Source organism: Rhinatrema bivittatum, chromosome 1, assembly GCF_901001135.1.
Source record: "Rhinatrema bivittatum chromosome 1, aRhiBiv1.1, whole genome shotgun sequence".
NCBI lineage: Eukaryota > Metazoa > Chordata > Amphibia > Gymnophiona > Rhinatrematidae > Rhinatrema > Rhinatrema bivittatum.
In genome coordinates, this window is record NC_042615.1 from 221,975,333 (window position 1) to 221,993,167 (window position 17,835).

The following is a 17,835-nucleotide window of genomic DNA, read 5'->3' on the forward strand; positions in this document are numbered from 1 at the left end:
TCATAACTTGCTGTAAAGAGATGACTGGATTGGTCAAAAACACAAAGACATCATCTGCAAAGGCGGCTATTTTAAAAGATTCTCCTCCCTTGGCGAACCCCCTGAATGTCTGGGGATTCCACTATCTTCCTTAGCAATGGGTCAAGGGAGAGAATATATAAAAGTGGGGATGGGGGCACCCCTGCCGCATACATCTCTGCAGCTCAAAATCACTGGACATGCCCCCATTTGCCAAAATAGCCGAACAAGGCTGTTGATACATCAAGGAGATGTCAGGTATGAATTCCCCATCAAAGCCATGAGACCCTGTCAAAGGCTTTTTCTGTGTCGAACTCCACCACTAAGGCTGGCGTCTGGGAGAATTTACATTGCGCCATTGCAGTCCACAACCTCACCATATGTTTACAGGCCGTGCACCCCTGAACAAAGCATATTTGGTTCTGTGAAATCAAGGCTGGCAACACTGCATTTAGCCGTGTAGCAAGAATTTTGGAATAGAGTTTTAATTAAAAATTTAGCAGAGATATAGGCCGGTATGAGGCAGGTGATGCTGGATCTTTACCCCCTTTGGGCAATACTGTAATATATGCCCTCTTGGTGTCTTGTTTATTTATTTATTTTGATTTATATTCAGCAGTTCAAAGTGGATTACATTGGGGAAACATGCCTTGTTTTTTTGGCTCCACCCATCTTTTTGTTTCTTTTGTTGCCATTGCCAAACAGACATTATCCAACTGGCTAGCAGATTGCATCTCCTTCTGTTATGCCCAGGTGAGATTGCATCTTGGGGGGTCATGTCAAAGCTCATTCTGTCAGAGCCCTGGCAGTGTCAGTGGCCCCCTTGTGAGCCGTTCCCGTGGAGGAGATCTGCAAGACTGCGATGTGGATTTCTCTCCACACATTCACATCATATTACTGTCTGGTTAAGGATGGCCGACGAGACAGTAGGTTTGGCCAGTCTGTCCTTCAGAACCTGTTTGAGGTGTAGAACTCAGCTCTCCCAACCAGGGGCCCATTGTTTGGGTTCAGGCTGTCTTCCCCAGTAATGTTGTGCCCGTTGGCACCTGGTTGGGTGTCTGCTGATCTCCTTTTTTGTTAGAGAGAAGCCTGTAGCTAAGGATTCACCCACATGTGAGGCCTACAATCCTGCTTGTCCTCGGAGAAAGCAGAGTTGCTTACCTGTAACAGGTGTTCTCAGAGGTCAGCAGGATGTTAGTCCTCACGAAATCCACCTGCTACCCTGCGGAATTGAGTTTCTCTTATTTTTTTTAATTTTAATCATAATTCTATGTTGTGAGACTGAAGAGGGACCCTGCGAGGACATGCTCAGTGTGGGACCCTGCGAGGGCATGCGAGGGCATGCTCAGTGTGCCTAGTCAAAGTTCTAGAAACTTTGATATGTTTTCCGCATCAGGGCTCTATCTGATGTCACCCCATGTGTGAGGACTAACATCCTGCTATCCTTGGAGAACACCTAGTACAGGTAGGCAACCCTGCTTGCTCAATCCAGGTTTATATATAGGAGGAACCAGACCAATCCCAGCACGCAGGGTGGGAAAAAGTCTTAGGGATGGTCAAAAATGTCCAAAAACTCTCTCTAGGATGGAGAAAGGGAAAATAAATGGCAAAAGAATTAAATATCCATTATATATGTACATGAAAACCACAGTCCTAAGCGCTCAGTTAGAAAAATTGGTTTTCTATTTATGTTCTCAGATGTTTAGCAATTTATATACATTAACAAATTGTTCCTACAAGTCAAGAGCATGCCAAGATATTTGTGGTCCTAATATCATTACATTAAGAGTTTCCTCTGCCTGCTCCTGAGGCACCTAGCTTAATTGGAACTGGCCTCTATTGGACTTTGGTAATATGAGTCTTCATTTACAACTACTTGGGGTATTTATCTTACTGTTATAATACTCCCTAGTCAAGCCACTGCATTGATGGCCCTTGACTAGGAGCAACAGGCCACAATTTCCTCCAGAACCCAGTGCATATTTACCCTTATTCCAGCCTCTTCTACAGTCCAATCAACTAAGCTCAATTCTACTTGCTTTTCAATCTCTGTCCAAATCCCAATTTTTGTATTTTTTATACCAGGGCAAAGAAGAAAAATCTTGCAATGCTACTATAACTCTAAATTTCATTCTCTTGTGATTTTAAGTGACCTTCAACTAATGTTACTGTAACTGATTTAAATTTGTTTGTAAACTGCCTTGAGGCCATTCTTGGAAAAAGGCAGAATATCAAATGTTTATAAATAACTAGAATTAAAGTTAAACCAAACCAAACAGCTCTAGGGCACATTGAAAATGATATATATTTCAAATACATTTTCATTAGAATGTTCACTCTATGCAGCTGGAAGGAAAACTGGAAATAGTTCAAGTATTCCAGCTTATAGTGGTTTGTAAATCAAATACAATCCAGTCAATGTAATACACAGTTCAAAGGGTTTTGATTAGTTGGACTTTTCTTCTGCCTTTACATGATGTACATTGCAGAAGCGTAGTTATATGATGTAGAGTACTCAACAGCTAAGATGCACATAAATATGTGACTGCTGGTTTGGAGCGTAATTAGACCTTACATTATCTAGCAACAGGTTTACAAGGATAGTTGAAAGCATTTTTTTTTGATTGACAGAGATTTGCCTACTGAATTTAAAATTCAGAACCGTTCAGCTTTACAGCCAGCCATGGCCTAAACTTTTCTTTCTCATAAGGTACTTTAATACCAGGAGAGCTGCCCCAGATGTTCTTATGAACGCATCAGCGAGGAGTCACATGAGCCTCTTCAGGACCCTAAATGTAGCTTTTTTATACCACACAATTTTTAATATTGTTTCGAATCAAATGGATCTAATGCTTAAATAAGATAACAAAGAAAAAGATATCTTATGGTTGCTTTCTGAGATTTGACTCACTGCCAGGCTGCTCAGAGGTAAAGGATGAATAGCGCTAAATAAGCTTTAAAAATAATTTGTGGAGCCACTTTCTCATGACACTCATCACATGGGAATAATCACTGTAGTATTGTAAATGCACATTCTTGTGTCATTTATGATTCAGCTGCAAGACTTCTCCTTCAATGTCATTATGACCCCTCTTCTCAAGCCAATACATTAGTTCTCTGATTCCACATAATGTTCAATCTTCTTCTATTCACTTACAAGTGCATTCATTCTGCAGCTCTCTATTACTTCTCCCTACACCCCTCCTTACGACCTTAGCTCATCAGACAAGAGGATTTTATTGTCTGTGTTCTTCTCCATTTCCAGCTCCCGACTCTGCTCCTTCCACTCTACTGCCTGAAACAGACTTCCTACACAGGATTTATGTTCCCTCTTTTGCCATGTTCAAATTTTACCTAAAATCCAACTTTTGGAGGCTGCTTTTAGAACTTAAACCATGATTCTCCCTAATCACAGCCTTCTTGATTTAACCATTTTTTATAACCACCGCATTTCTCCTGTGTCTTGTCTAGACTGTAAGCTCCATGGAACAGGCACCGTCTCTTATATGAGCCAGTACAGCACTATATGTCTTCCAATATTATATAAACAATCAATAGGAGTAGTAATAGTAAAAGAATACCTTGTATCTAGTGCTTTCAGTGTTTTATTGCGAGGCTGCTGCTCCAAGCAACTAACTGCTGGATTGCCGGCAACAGGTATAGTCATTGCACTCAGCACCAATGAGGTTATGGCTTGTACTGCTAGAACATTGATTTGGGTCCTCTCTGAGTCTTCCTGGAAAAATAACATTAGTATTAACACTGCAGAAGTTACCAGAATGTATCATAAAAAATGCTTCAAAGACGTTTATGAAGTGTGCTCTTTTGAATATACTAAAGAACCTTCCGGGTCATTCATCAAAATGCGTTAAGCCGTTATCGCGGGCGTTAAAGCCCTAATGCCCGCGATAACACCATAATGCAAGTGTTATTTATCGCATCGTGAGATGTGAATGCAAATTTTAAGTTTTTAGTCAAAGGGGAAGCGTTTGGGTGGGGTTTATGAAAATGAGGGCATTAATGCTGCATGTGATAGCATAACGCACGTTATTGCACTTTTTAAAAATTTATTTTATATTTATTGCATTTTCAACTTATTAACAAGCATTACAGCTTATGGAAACATACAAGAGAGAGTTTAACAAGCAAAATATACTCTAGGAAATAATCTTATTCCGTTATTGCATGTTTTTAACACCGGAAACACCACCTTTTTTCCTGGCATTAAGCTGTGCGATATGCCTGAAAGGGATTTCAACAATGTTCTTTCACCCTAGCTTGATAGTACCCAGGTAAATCAAGCTAGGAGAGAGTACATTATACAAATCTCATCTTTGTGTATCTTTCCTCATTCCAAATCATATCAAATCTTCACTAATGTATACTGTGCTCTTGGTATGTCTGACTGTGCATGTAAAACTGGCCCCCAAACACCAAAACCAGCCAAAAACAAGAAAATGCCTGTCTGGGCACTTCTCAGCTTGCAAAGTGGAAATATTGTGGGTGCGATTAATTTAACGTGTGTTGCACTAAAATAGCTATGTGTAGTGCTAAAATAGCACAAGTTGCTTTTTCATTATTAGGCTCATAATAACTAGATCTAGGTTCTCATGGAACAGTTTTATCAGTCATGCCACATTCTAATTATCCTGGAGCTCTTGAATTTTCATTCATACACAACAGATGGTTAGAGTTGGCCATCCCTAACTGCAGCCCATTGATATCTGAACCAAGTCTAGTTTTGCTAGGGGACTTGGGGAAAAGAACATTGCTTGTAATTTACCAATTATGATAAAACAGGCTGATTTATTTGGGACACCAAACTAAACCACAGTAATCCTTCCATGAAATGATACCAGGAGCATGATACATTATGACCTACAATCTGCACTTTTTTCTGAGATTAATGCAGAAATATTCATGTATTTAATTCCAATGAAGTTTCCTCTTTTTTTTTAAATTTAAGAAGCAAAATTATATTCCACAATTATCACTTAATTGCCATATAAACATACTTATTTCTACTTCTATCGCTCTATTAGTCAGAAGCTAGAACATCTCTCTAACATTTCAATTTGCATATTTAAATCTGAATCATTTTAATCTTTTGCCTTTTTCTTTCACTTTAACTATTTCTATTCCAGTGAACTGGAAGGAGAATGAACTCCTTACAATTAGGGACACCAAGAGGTCTATCCACTAAAGAATGCTAAGTTTGATCTAAAATGCTATTTTATTGCAGAAATATAGCAACCTACATCTGCCAAATTTTCACAGTATTCACTAAAATTAAGGACATTACTCACAGATTTTTTCCATAGACTCAGAATTAAAAAAAAAGTTAGAATATGACCCTAAGTATGTAAAATTAAGGCATCAAATTTCACTAACAAATGGTGTCTAAATTGAGTGCAGGCATTCAAGAGCTTTACAGTATCTCATTTTGGCTTTTCCAGCAAGTAAGTCCTAGGTTGTCTGAATGGCTCAATGGCAGTGCCATGCGGAGGATCTGAATTTGGTTCCCAGGTCAAGCTTTCCGCTCTGTTGGTCACCCAGGGGATACCATTCAAAGCTTCTGCCCTGGGGGAGGCATTCATAGCTCCTGGAGGGAGGAAGTCCCAATCATCATGCAATGGTGACAGCTAGTGGCTTCTGAAGAGAACCCTAGTGGCATGGCTCCATGACAAGTGCAGTCACTGCACTGAATGGGCTATATGAGTTGGAAGAGGGGTCATAAAATAAGAAAACCCCCCACTGTAGTTGTGAATAAAGGCTCAAGGCTCTACAACCTAATAGAGACAAGTTTCAAAGAAGCAAGTGGAAAAATCTGGGCCCAAAAAACTCAATGAAATCATAAATATAGATAGATACATAAGGCTTCCTGATTTTTCTTCCCCAACATGATTTAAAAATAACCATGTTGATTTAAATAAATCGACCTGTGGTAAAAATGTTTTAATTTAAGTGATTAAAATGTTAGGATATATATATTTTTTATTTTATTTATACTTATTAATCATTTCTACAAGCATCTAGCAGTGATTTACAATTAGAACATTCCAGCTTAATATACAATGTATTCACAATAATATATATATATATATATATATATATATATATCTATATACATACACCATTTTTGGTACCCACACACCATTTTTATTTAATTTAAAACCTAGATCCGATATTATATAAATTGGGTCATGTATGTGTTTGTGTGTGTGTGTGTGTGTGTATATATATATATATATATATATATATATATATATATATATACATATCCGTCAGAGAACCCTAAAATAGGGTAAGTAATACCACTAATGTTTTAAATGCTTGAGAAACTTGCATGCACTCTGCTCAGTTGTAATCAATCTATTTCATGCATATTCATTTGGGATATCCTGAAAACCCAACTGGTTTGTGGCCCTCGAGGACCAGAATTGCCCACCCCTGATGTATGGTGTCAAATGCTTTTGAAATTCAATAGCACGAGAACTGCTACCTGGCTTCTATCACAGTAGCTGAGGATATAATTTAACAGGGAGACAAGAACTCTCTCTGTTCCCTGTCCTTGTCTGAGACAAGATTGTTAAGGGTCCAGTCAGTTTCTCTCTGTCAGCCAGTTATTTAGTTAACTATATACTGTCTGTTCTACTACTTTCCAAGAAATGGGATATTAAATATAGGGTGGTAGTGTTCTAATATGTCTGGATCCAGGCTGGCTTTAATGTTTGTTTTTGGCAATTACTGAACCAATGTTTTGCTTTGTTTTTAAGATTTGTAGGAAGCAGTCCCTCAGACAGGAAGGCGTTTCAAATTTGCATGCCCAGGTTTTGAGGCCCTTACTTGCTAGCGTCACTAACTGGGGTGGATATTGCAGGTTGTTAAGCATAGGGAATTCAATTTTTTCAAGATACTATCAATTGAGGTGAATGAGCCCCAGATCTCCAGTATATTTAAGAGGTGGGGTGGGGTGGGCAAGCTTATCTTTGTCTCTGTGTGGGGGGATATCCTCATATTGTCATCTGAGATCCTTGATTTTGTTCTTGAGGAAAGATGCAAATCATTTGATGCTAGTTTAACTGAGAGGTATGATTCTGTTAAAGTGGGAATTATAGGCTTATTATTGTATATATATATATATATATATATTTGTTATTTACATATTGTATTTATATATATTTATTCTCTTTTGTTTCTTGTGTTTGGTTTTTTGCTTAATCGACATCCCATTCCCCATGTGTCTCACATTTTAACAGCTGCTAATACTATACTGAGCTTTACCCCTTGGGTCCAAGTTCTATGTAACCCCTATTCTATGTAATGCTTTCTGCAATTTTGTGTTCCACTGTAAACCGATATGATATGTAATTTTTCACGTGAATGTCGGTATAAAGAAGTTTAAAATAAATAAATATAGCGGGCCATTTATTATTACAGTTTTTGATTGTATTTGAAGATTATGTCACATAATGCACTGAACATTTTTTGTGGTAATTGGTCATTTGCAGTTTACATTTATTTCTGTCTTCCTCATGGGGTGATTTGTGCTATTGCCGCTCCAGTCCATCTCCTTGTTGTTTTAGATCTTTAAGTTCTTCTGAGTACCAGGATAAGCATTTGTGAGGAGGTCATAGGCCTTTATTTTATGGGCAATTTTGTCCAGGGGTTTGACAGTTTTTCATTCCAAACTTTTACCTGATCTGTTACTAATGTAGGCTTTTCACCCTTGGAGGGAACTCCAATGCCTTTAGCAAGTTTTTGGGAGTCTGGAATTTCTTGTTTCAAACTACTTTTAAGGATCCTGTCTGCACTACATAGTGCAAACTTAGTAAGAGGGCTCGGTCCATGAGAGTTGTGTTGTTATAATGCCGTCCTTGTAATGTTCTGGATACTCCCATGTGGAAAATCAGATCCAGTATGTGTCCCTTCTCATGTGTAGGGGCTTTAACTGCTGGGGCGAGACCCAGTAATGCCAATGTGGTGAGGAAACTGACTGCATATGCTTATGGGCTTTCAATATGTAGGTTGAAGTTGCCCATAATCACTAGACTGAGGAGTCTTAGCATAAGATCTGTGATTTGCTCTAGTAGCTCTTGAATGGATGATGTAGTATTTTAAGGGTGTTGGTGACCTGTATATGTTAATGAATACGTTGAATGAATTGTGAATGTGAATGATGGATTTGAGAGCTGGAGTGTGAATACATGTATATAGTGCTGTCCCAGTAGTGTAGGGATATGAGTGATTGCAAGGATGATATATGAATGCTAGTGGCAAGGGCAGACCGTGCATACAACATTAGTGTGTATGTGCTGGGATGCCTTCCTAGAAGTAGGTCCTGCCAAAAAAAAATTATAAATCAGCAAGTCTTGTAATATGCTTAGAAACGGGACTTTTCTCACATTTTTCATAGATACAGTTTTCAGATTTCATTCTATTGACATCTGATAGAAAGAAAAAGGTATGAGGGTAGCAAAAGATGATTCTCCTGATTTTCTATAGAAGTACAGGAAATAAAAAGCACATTATGCATAGGAACTACACGGGCAAAAGGGAGGTTGCACAGATTTGTTCCTGTCTTGAACAAGAGTATTTAGTGACAGAGGCATTGAAAATGTGAATAAAATTGCATATCTAGGTGGGTGACTAATTCTTTGGGGGCACGGACAGAGGCATAGCTAATTCTGATAATGGAGTGTGGAGGCTGGCTTTGTCTCCTGTGTGCAATAAACACCTTTTTTGGGCCCTTCCAAACACAAGGTATATCAAAAGAAATCAAAATGTGGCAGAATATTCTCTTTTACAACAGTAGATATTCATAAAAACTCAATATTCAGACGCTATTTGTCAAGTAGAGGCCCAAATCATCAAGGAGAACTGAGCCCTAAGAGATAACTGAACATTTTGGTGTCTTAACTTGTTTTTAGATGTCTATAAAATATAGAACCCTAAATGTCTGGTTACTGCATATTTGCTGACCATTTGTAACAGCTGTAATATAACAATAACATAAACCACCACTACGTTTTGTGGGATCAAAAATTGTTTAACAATATGAAAAAGCAACTGTCTATAAAAGACAGATTCAAAAGGAAAATATTCAGGATTTCTAGGCAACACATGATTAATTAAATGAAATTTTCTATGTACCAAGGAACATGGGAAGACTTGAAACAAAACTGGAAATGAATAACTGTATTGAATAAGAAAAAAAGGGAAAATATAACTATTGAAACTGAAATGTGCACATATATATAAGACTTTGTATAATTAAATGTTCCTTGAATAATGCAGAGATCCCACTGAAGAACAAACTGCAAGAGGTATAGCCTGAGAGTCTTGAATTCAAGTTCCAGGACTTCTCTTGAAACACAAAAATGCTCTAACTACAAGACTATTACACGTGTCCTGTTATCCTGATCTGGATATTATTAGCAGTTTTTCCCCCAGAGGTGCATACCTTAGCTGACCTCTTTCTTATGGTGCTAGACTAGAGAGTTGGCTGATTAACGATTACCATGATAAGTGTGTCATTTTATGGTGGATGATCCATAAACCTTGAGCTACAAATGGGAACCTCAAACAGTTTATTATTAGATGCTAATATACCAGTTCTAAAAAACATGACGATTTAAAGTAACCATCAATCACAAAGAATGTTTTCAAATTTAAAATGAAACCTAGTTCAATGCTATTTACAATACAAACTAATATTTTATCTTATTTCAAGACCTTACCTCTTGCTGGGTTTCTTCTTGGTCCATTACAATGGGCTGAGTCACAAGTACACCTAGAAGTGTGGCCCATGTCTCTTCAAATTGAGTACGACTTGTCCATCCTAGAAACAAAAATAGCAGGTCTAAAGTTAGAAAACATTCTGATTTGAAGTGCATGATCTATCACTTTGTTGCACAGGCTAAAAGAATCATAAAAAAATAGAGCTGGAAGGTGCCTAATCTGCCTGCCTCCAAGAAGGATTTACCATATCTATCTCATCCCAGGTAAATATTTGTCCAACTTGCTCTTAAAAACCTCCAATGACAGGGATTCCACCTTTTCCTTAGACAGCATACTGTAGTGTAGCATACTCTTATAGTCAGGAACTTCTTCCCAATTTCTAACCTATTTGTAATTGGTTAAGTACAAAATTTGCAGCTAGCAGAATAGAATCAATCAATTTAAGCCCAATTCTTGCCTTTCCTCCAGGTGTTATTTAACCTCACCAGATCTATTTTAAATGCTATAAAGTTCCCTTCGGCCTTCTGTTTTCCAGGCTATAAAACCCAACTTCAATAACTATTTTCAGAGACAATATTTTATATATTATATAAGTCTCTGCTCAATGTTATTGTTCTTTAGACTTTTTCCAGTTTCTACACATTATCCTTGTAGTTTGAGCCCCAAATGGACACACTACTCCAACAACATTCTCAACATTGTTGAGGACAATGGGATAATTATTCTTTTAATACAACAATGTATGTGGGCTAGATTTTGTCTTCTAGCCTTCTTTCTGAAGAAAAGGCGGCTTATATGTCACTCCATCTGTGTGTGTGTGTGTGTGTGTGTGTGTGTGTGCAGGAACTTTTGTGTTTAGCTATCTACACCAAATTTTCAGGATATCAGGAGGGGACAAGAAGATTGAGAAGGGGTGGGGTTTTTTGTTTTTTTTTATCATCCCAGATCCAGGCATATGTGAATACTGAGTATGTACACATCCCAGAAAGTAAGCTCTGTTAGTCCTAAGTGGAACTACTTGTTTAACAGTGTTGTTAGGTGCTTTGAAAAGGTTTCTACACATGAAGATTATGATATGAAGATTATCATTACTGCACTGTGAAATTGCATTGATCAAACTTATACAACTATTAAAGGTTGCTGACATGCTGAAATGCTAGAATGTAGGCTAGAAGGGAAAAAGTATGTCAAATGTCAACCTTAAGTTTTGTCTTGCCTCTGGACTGAATTTACAAGAAATCACATGATTTACAAGAATCCCATCCCTATTAATATGAGATAAATTTATAATGCCAACCAATTAGGAAAACGTTATGCAAACAAACTAGCTCATTGGTGGTGTAAATAAGAGGTGATAATCTGAAATGTCAACAATGCTCTGAGAGACTGCTTCTGAATTGCCTTGCACTCTCCTGGAATATTCCATAATTTATCTAAATAAACAACTTTCTTATGCTGCCAGTATTGTTTATTTTGGTAAATCCCAACAGGCTATAGACTCATATTCAGTTTGTGGTTCATTATAACTCCAACTCTTTTTCTGTAATATTAATTAGTCAGTCATTTCCAATTTTATATTTGTGCATTTGACTTTTCCTTTCTAAGTGACGTGCCTTGCATCTTCCCAAGGTTAGAAATACATAGACAAAAATGGCACTGCTGTTGAGCAGGAACTGCTATAGATGGGCAATGAATGATTTTGGAATTTTCCAGAAAGCGCTGAAGAATCCATTCATTTGTCACCACGTGCAGTCATATTATTCAAATGTGAGACTTTGGTTGCTTATCTTCAGAGAAACTTTGACTTTATGCAGGCCTTTCGAATAGAATGCAAAATACTTCAAATCAAACAACAGATGCTTTGATATGTGGTAACCTTTCCAGAACATTCACACAATTATACACCAGTCTGCTTCTCACTGCTACCGTCTCCTTACATCAATCCCTTTTCCTGAATCTCTAGATTGAAGCTAGAGGAGGTTGAATATTCTGATTTGATATTCTTCTGTTCTCCAGACTTGTTGTCTCCAGTACAATGGCTGTGTAAACATCCCCAAGCCAGCCTCCTCCTTTCATCATATTTATTTATTTATTTATGTACTGGTTTTATATACCGACATTTGGTGTAGCCATCATAAAGGTTTACAAAAGTAAAAGAATACAATAAGATAAATACAATAAAACCATAAAAATCTTTCAGGCCTAGTCATCTTTAAAGACCCTTTCTTTCTCAGAGATTTTTCTGAGTGCTTCCTTGGAATCTGCCTTGAAAAAGTTACTTATGTGATAAGTGCAGACAATAAGTTTTAATAAATTCAAATTCAGATTCAGCAGGGATTAGGTCTTGAAACCTTTACTTCAACTGACAAAATCCCAGGATAATATTTTATCCCTAATAACCATCTACGTTTCTCCCAGGTTCAGAAATATAGTATCTGGGTCCCCAGTTTATTAAAACTAACCCCAAAAGAGCAGACATCCCACTAATTAAACTTAAAACCAGATAGGATGGGTTGAGGGGAGGGCTGCAAGTACTTTACATTCATCTTTACCTAAAGCTAGCAATTTTCGCACCTCCAGAAACAAAATGCATTTTTCTTGCTACAACAAGCTATGCTCCATCTTCTCTTTTCAGTTTGAACTATTAGTTGAACCAAGAGGAAAAAAAAGAAACCACGCATTCATGTATAGAGTAATTTTCAAGTGTGCACAAGTCAGCACATAGTGCATAAGAATGAGCATAAAGTTATGCTTTTATTTTATAAACTGTGTCAGGAACCACAGAGTTAATAAAATACCATGTACTTCTGCCCCTAAAGTACATATGTATGTTTCAGTACACAAATGGGAGGGTGGGGGTGAAAGGAAAGTTCCTTCCGAGGCCGCTCCGATTTCAAAGCGGCCTCGGAGGGAACGGGAAAGCCAGCTGATCTCCCAGAGGGCCCAGCGCGTGCAAGTTACACTAGTCTGTACCCCTTTGCGCACACCAACCCCTGATTTTATAACATGCGCGCGCATGTTATAAAATCGGGTGTACATTTGTGTGCACTGGGTAGCACACACAAATGTAGGCCGCGTGCGTAGGTTTTAGATCTGCCCCTTAGTTTACAAAAGTATGCACATATTTTCTGTGTGTGAAATAATTGTCATATGTATGTGTAGGTTTCATGGGGAGGTAGTTTTTTTTTAAAAGTATGCACATACCATGCTTACGAAAATATTTCTGTATGAACTTTTAAACTCCATTTGGTCAATAACGTCATCAGTTCACCCCCACCACAGAGGAAGGAGAGAGGTATAAGAGGAATCTATACCAATGAAAAAGGTGGGAAGATGGGGAAAAGTCGAAATGACATGAAAGAGTAAACCACAGGCAAATAAACATAATAGGTAGAAAAGAAAGAATTCATAAAATGTATATGTTACAATGTGATGCAGATGGGTGTGCATTTGGGTTACCAAGGCACAGAGGTTCTTTTCTCAGTAGATCATAGAGTTGTGAAATTGGACCTCCAGTGGGGATAGTGGCAGAGGAGGGAGAGACACTTGACTTATTAGCCTGTTAAATTCTAAGCCACGGCCATACCGGGCTTTAACTTGTTAAGGAAGGACAGAGAGGAAAAAAAAGGGGGAGGAGAAGCTCTTTATGTCAAAAAACAATATCCAAGCAACTGAACTGCAAGGAATATGGGGTAGAGAAGAAGCATTATGGGCCATCCTAAAAAAAGATGGTGCATCCATTTTTACTGGAGTGGTTTACAGGCCTCCGACTCAAACGGAAGATCTAGACAGAGATCTGGTTGAAGACATCCAAAAGGTGGGAAAGAAGAGAAAAGTGTTGACTGCTGGAGATTTTAATCTGCCAGATGTAGACTGGAGAATCCCTTCTGCAGAATCTAAAAGAAGTAGAAGGATAGTAGATGCCCTGCAAGGGGCTCTGTTCAAACAAATAGTAATAGAACCCACGAGGGAAGGAGTTATACTTGACTTAGTGCTCACCAGCGGGGATAATGTCTCTAATGTCCGGGTGGATGCCCACCTCAACACCAGTGATCATCAAACTGTTTGGTTTGATATTGAAAACAAAATATGGAGAAGTCACAGGAAGACCTGCATTTTGAATTTCAAAAACACGGACTTTGTTGAAATGGGGAAGTACCAGGAGGTAGAACTAGTAGACGGAGAAAATGAGAGAGGTGGAACATCAGTGAGCCAAAACTAAAAGGAGCAATTACAAAGGCAACTAATCTATATGTTAGAAAAGTAAACAAAAGTAAGAGAAACAAGAAACCTATCTAGTTCTCAAAGGACGTGGCTGATAAAAGCAAAAAGAACAGCGTTCAAGAAATATAAAAGATTCTAAAAAGAGGAACACAAGGAAGAATATCTGGTGAAATTGAGGGAGACGAAGAAAGTAATCAAGAAAGCAAAAGGTCAGGTGGAAGAAAGGATTGCCAAAGAGGTAAAGAGAGGTGCAAAACATTTTTCAGATACATCAGAGAAAGGAGAAAGGTCCAAAGTGGTATAGTGAAATTGAAAGAAGAAAAAGATCAATGTGTGGCGAGAGACAAAGAAAAGGTGTAAATATTAAACAAATACTTCAGTTCGGTGTTCACTAAAGAAGATCCTGGAGAAGAACCATCGCTAGTTAACAAGACATTGGAGGGGGTTGGAGTAGACGAAACTCCGTTTACAGAAGAGAATGTATGGGAAGATCTAGGAAAACTGAAAGTGGACAAAACCATTGGGGGGGGGGGGGGCCTGATGAGGTTCATCCCAGGATACTGAGAGAGCTCAGAGATGTGCTGGCGGGTCCCGCTGCACGACTTGTTCGATAGATCCCTGGAAACGTGAGTGGTGCTGAGTGATTGGAGAACAGTGGAGGTGGTCCCACTTCACAAGAGTGGGAGCAGAGAGAAGGCTGGAAACTAGAGGCCGGTTAGCCTCACCTCGGTGGTGGGAAATGTAATGGAGGCTCTGCTAAAGGAAAGGATAGTGAATTATCTATAGTCAGGAGGATTGCTGGACCCGAGGCAACATGGTTTCACCAGGGGAAGGTCCTGTCAGACAAATCTGATTGATCTTTTGGGTGACTAAAGAATTGGATCGAGGAAGAGCACTCAATGTGATCTACTTGGATTTCAGCAAACCTTTTGATATTGTCCTGCATAAGAGGCTTGTGAATAAAATGAGAAGCTTGGGAGTGAGCGCCAAAGTGGTGGGGTGGATTACAAACTGGTTGACGGATAGAAGACAGCGTGTGATGGTAAATGGAACCTATTCTAAACAGAAACTGGTGTTAAGCGGTGTCGGGATCAGTCCTGTTCAACATCTTTGTGAGCGACATTGCAGAAGGGATAGAAAGTGAAGTTTGTCTTTTTGCGAATGGTATTAAGATCTGCAACAAAGTGGATACGCTGGAAGGAGTAGAGAATGAGACGTGATTTAAGGAAGCTTAAACGGTGGTTGAAGATATGGCAGCTGGGATTCAATGCCAAGAAGTGCAGAATCATGCATCTGGGGTGTGGTAATCCAAAAGAGCTGTATGTGATGGAGGGGGGGGGGGGGGTGAAGGACTGTTGTGCACGGAGCAAGCAAGGGACCTTGGGGGTGTTAGTGTCTAGCGATCTGAAGACGGCGAAGCAATGTGACAAGGTAATAGCTAAAGCCAGAAGAAAGCTTGTCTGCACAGAGAAAGGAATAACCAATAAGAAAAAGGAGGTGACCCTTTGTACAGGTCTCAAAAGGGACAGAGACAGGATGGAGGCGGTCCAGAGAAGGGTGACAAAAATGGTGGGGAGTCTCCATCAAATGACTTATGAGGAGAGGTTGAAGGACCTAAATATGTATACCCTGGAGGAGAGGAGATGCAGGGGAGATATGATTCAGACCTTCAGATACCTGAAAGGTTTTAATGATGCACATTCAACAAACCTTCTCCATTGGAAAGAAATCAGAAGAACTAGGGGGTCATGAAATAAACTCCAGGGAGGACGACTCAAAACCAATGTGAGGAAATATTTCTTTACGGAGAGGGTGGTGGATGCCTGGAATGCCCCTTCCAGAGGAGGTGGTGAAGACAAAATCGGTGAGAGATTTCAAGGGGGCATGGGATAAACACTGTGGATGCCTAAAGGCTAAAGGATAGAAATGAGGAAGAGAGCGCATGGGGGTAACTTGCTGGTGTGGTGGTTACTACCCTTAACCAACAAGCCTTTACACTGTTGATGCAACATATTAATGCTCTCTGCTTTAACGGCAGGGGGAAAAGAGGAAAAGGGGAATTAGTTTGACAGCAACCGACAAAGACATGAATTTTACAGTCTGGGAAAACAAATAAGCATGGGGCTAACTTGCTGATGTGGCTGCTACTACACTTAAGCAATAAGCCTTATACTTGTGATGTAACTCCAACATTGCTCTATGCTTCAATGGCAAGAGATAATGGGGAATTGGACTCAGAAGCAATCAACAGGGGCCCTGACTAACAGTTTGGGAAACTAAGTATGGGGGAAACTTGTATGGCACAGCAGTTGCCACCCCCTGGTTATACCATTCTGAGGGAGACTTGTATGGCACGGTTGGTGCTACCATAAGCTTGCTGGGCAGACTGGATGGACCATTTGATCCTTTTCTGCCGTCATTTCTATGTTTCAATATAATAGATATAGGAAAGAAAACCCTATTTATAGTGTGCATACCTGTTTGTATTGAATAGGTAATGTATCCTCTCCCTCTGCTTCTATGTACTAGAGATGCCAACTTCTCAATGGGGTTAGTTCATATTTTTGGTACAACAGTTCCAAAACACGTAGCATTTCTTTTTCTTTGAGGCAGAAAAGATTCCATCAATGTTTAGCCAATGTATGTCATTAGGTTCAGCAGTGTGCTGCTGTCTGGCATTATCATAAAACATGGGTTTGTTACTCTCCTCCCACTCAGGGATGCCATCTCCCAGAGGGAGTACTCACAGATCCCATTAGATGTAGGGTCATCATACTCGTAAGACTTGCCCACTGGATTAAAAGCAGCCTCTCCCAGTGTAACACCCATTGCTTAGATTTGCATTAGATCCTGTTCAGAAGAGGGAATTAAGGGGTCTAGTTGAATTCCCACAGTGCTCTACAGATTCTTCTGAAAAACTGATAGTCAGAAGCACACCAGAAATAACTCTCTCTACCAGTCTCCTGGAGAAATCTTTTGAATTCTTCAGGGATCATAGCATATCCTCAACTAGATTGAAACGCCTACTGTTTAGACATAAGGGTGACTGAGTCATACTATGGATCTGGTTAAGAGGAAGGGATTTAGTTAACTATATAACAATGGGGTCTTCTATTAATTTGTTGATTACTAAAGAGCTCAAAAGTATAGTTCAAATATTGCAACTTAAAACTATAAGTCTGTTTATAAATTATTGGTAGCTCTCTTCATTATCAGTATTAATCATAGTAAAGAAACCTAAAAATATTATTTCTAAACTGCATTCGGACTTCACAAGAAGAGACTTCTCAGGTCACAAGTGAATCATGATTGCATGATATACATTTTTCTAATTAATTAATTCATTACATTTTTTTTAAGTAGGACAGGGTTTGGTGATAGAATTTTAGTATATTGTTAAAATTGAATTATTTTTACAATCATCTAAGGAGCAAAGCAGAAATATATTTAGAGAAAAGAGCATGCTAATTTGCCTCCCACCCAGCAAAACAATGCTGCTGGGCAGTGAAAATGCATTTCCTATTTCATTCACAAAATGCTGTAATGGAAATTTTGATAAACATACCCAGTGTGTTTATTCGATAGATGAACTCTTTAAAAATCTCTTTTTCTTGAAGGAATTCAACAGGAATTTCAGGAAGAGCTGTGCCAAATTCACCTCCAGGTTTAGGCGACCAACCCAGTTTCCAGACCTGTAAAACAAAAAATTATGATAAAAAAGTAGAATCTGTCAGCATTATAAACAGAAAAAAGGACTGGACTGATGATTCAGTGGCAGTTCTGTGCATTTCAGCATAGAAGATCCAAATTGGATTCCCAGACCCAGTTTTTCCCTAGGTTGACCAAAGATGC

The 17,835-nt window shown here is 38.8% G+C and overlaps 1 protein-coding gene across 1 annotated transcript in view; it reads right to left on the reverse strand.

The window, feature by feature from the left end:
• The window catches only part of HTT (huntingtin), a 797,032-nt gene that overhangs the window by 142,836 nt on the left and 636,361 nt on the right, over positions 1-17,835 (reverse strand). Inside the window, exons 53-55 of the mRNA XM_029606726.1 lie at positions 17,549-17,675; positions 9,759-9,859; positions 3,600-3,754 (exon numbers count right to left, since the gene is read on the reverse strand). Of these exons, the coding sequence (XP_029462586.1) occupies positions 3,600-3,754; positions 9,759-9,859; positions 17,549-17,675 (383 nt within the window). The remainder of the gene's footprint in view (positions 1-3,599; positions 3,755-9,758; positions 9,860-17,548; positions 17,676-17,835) is intronic.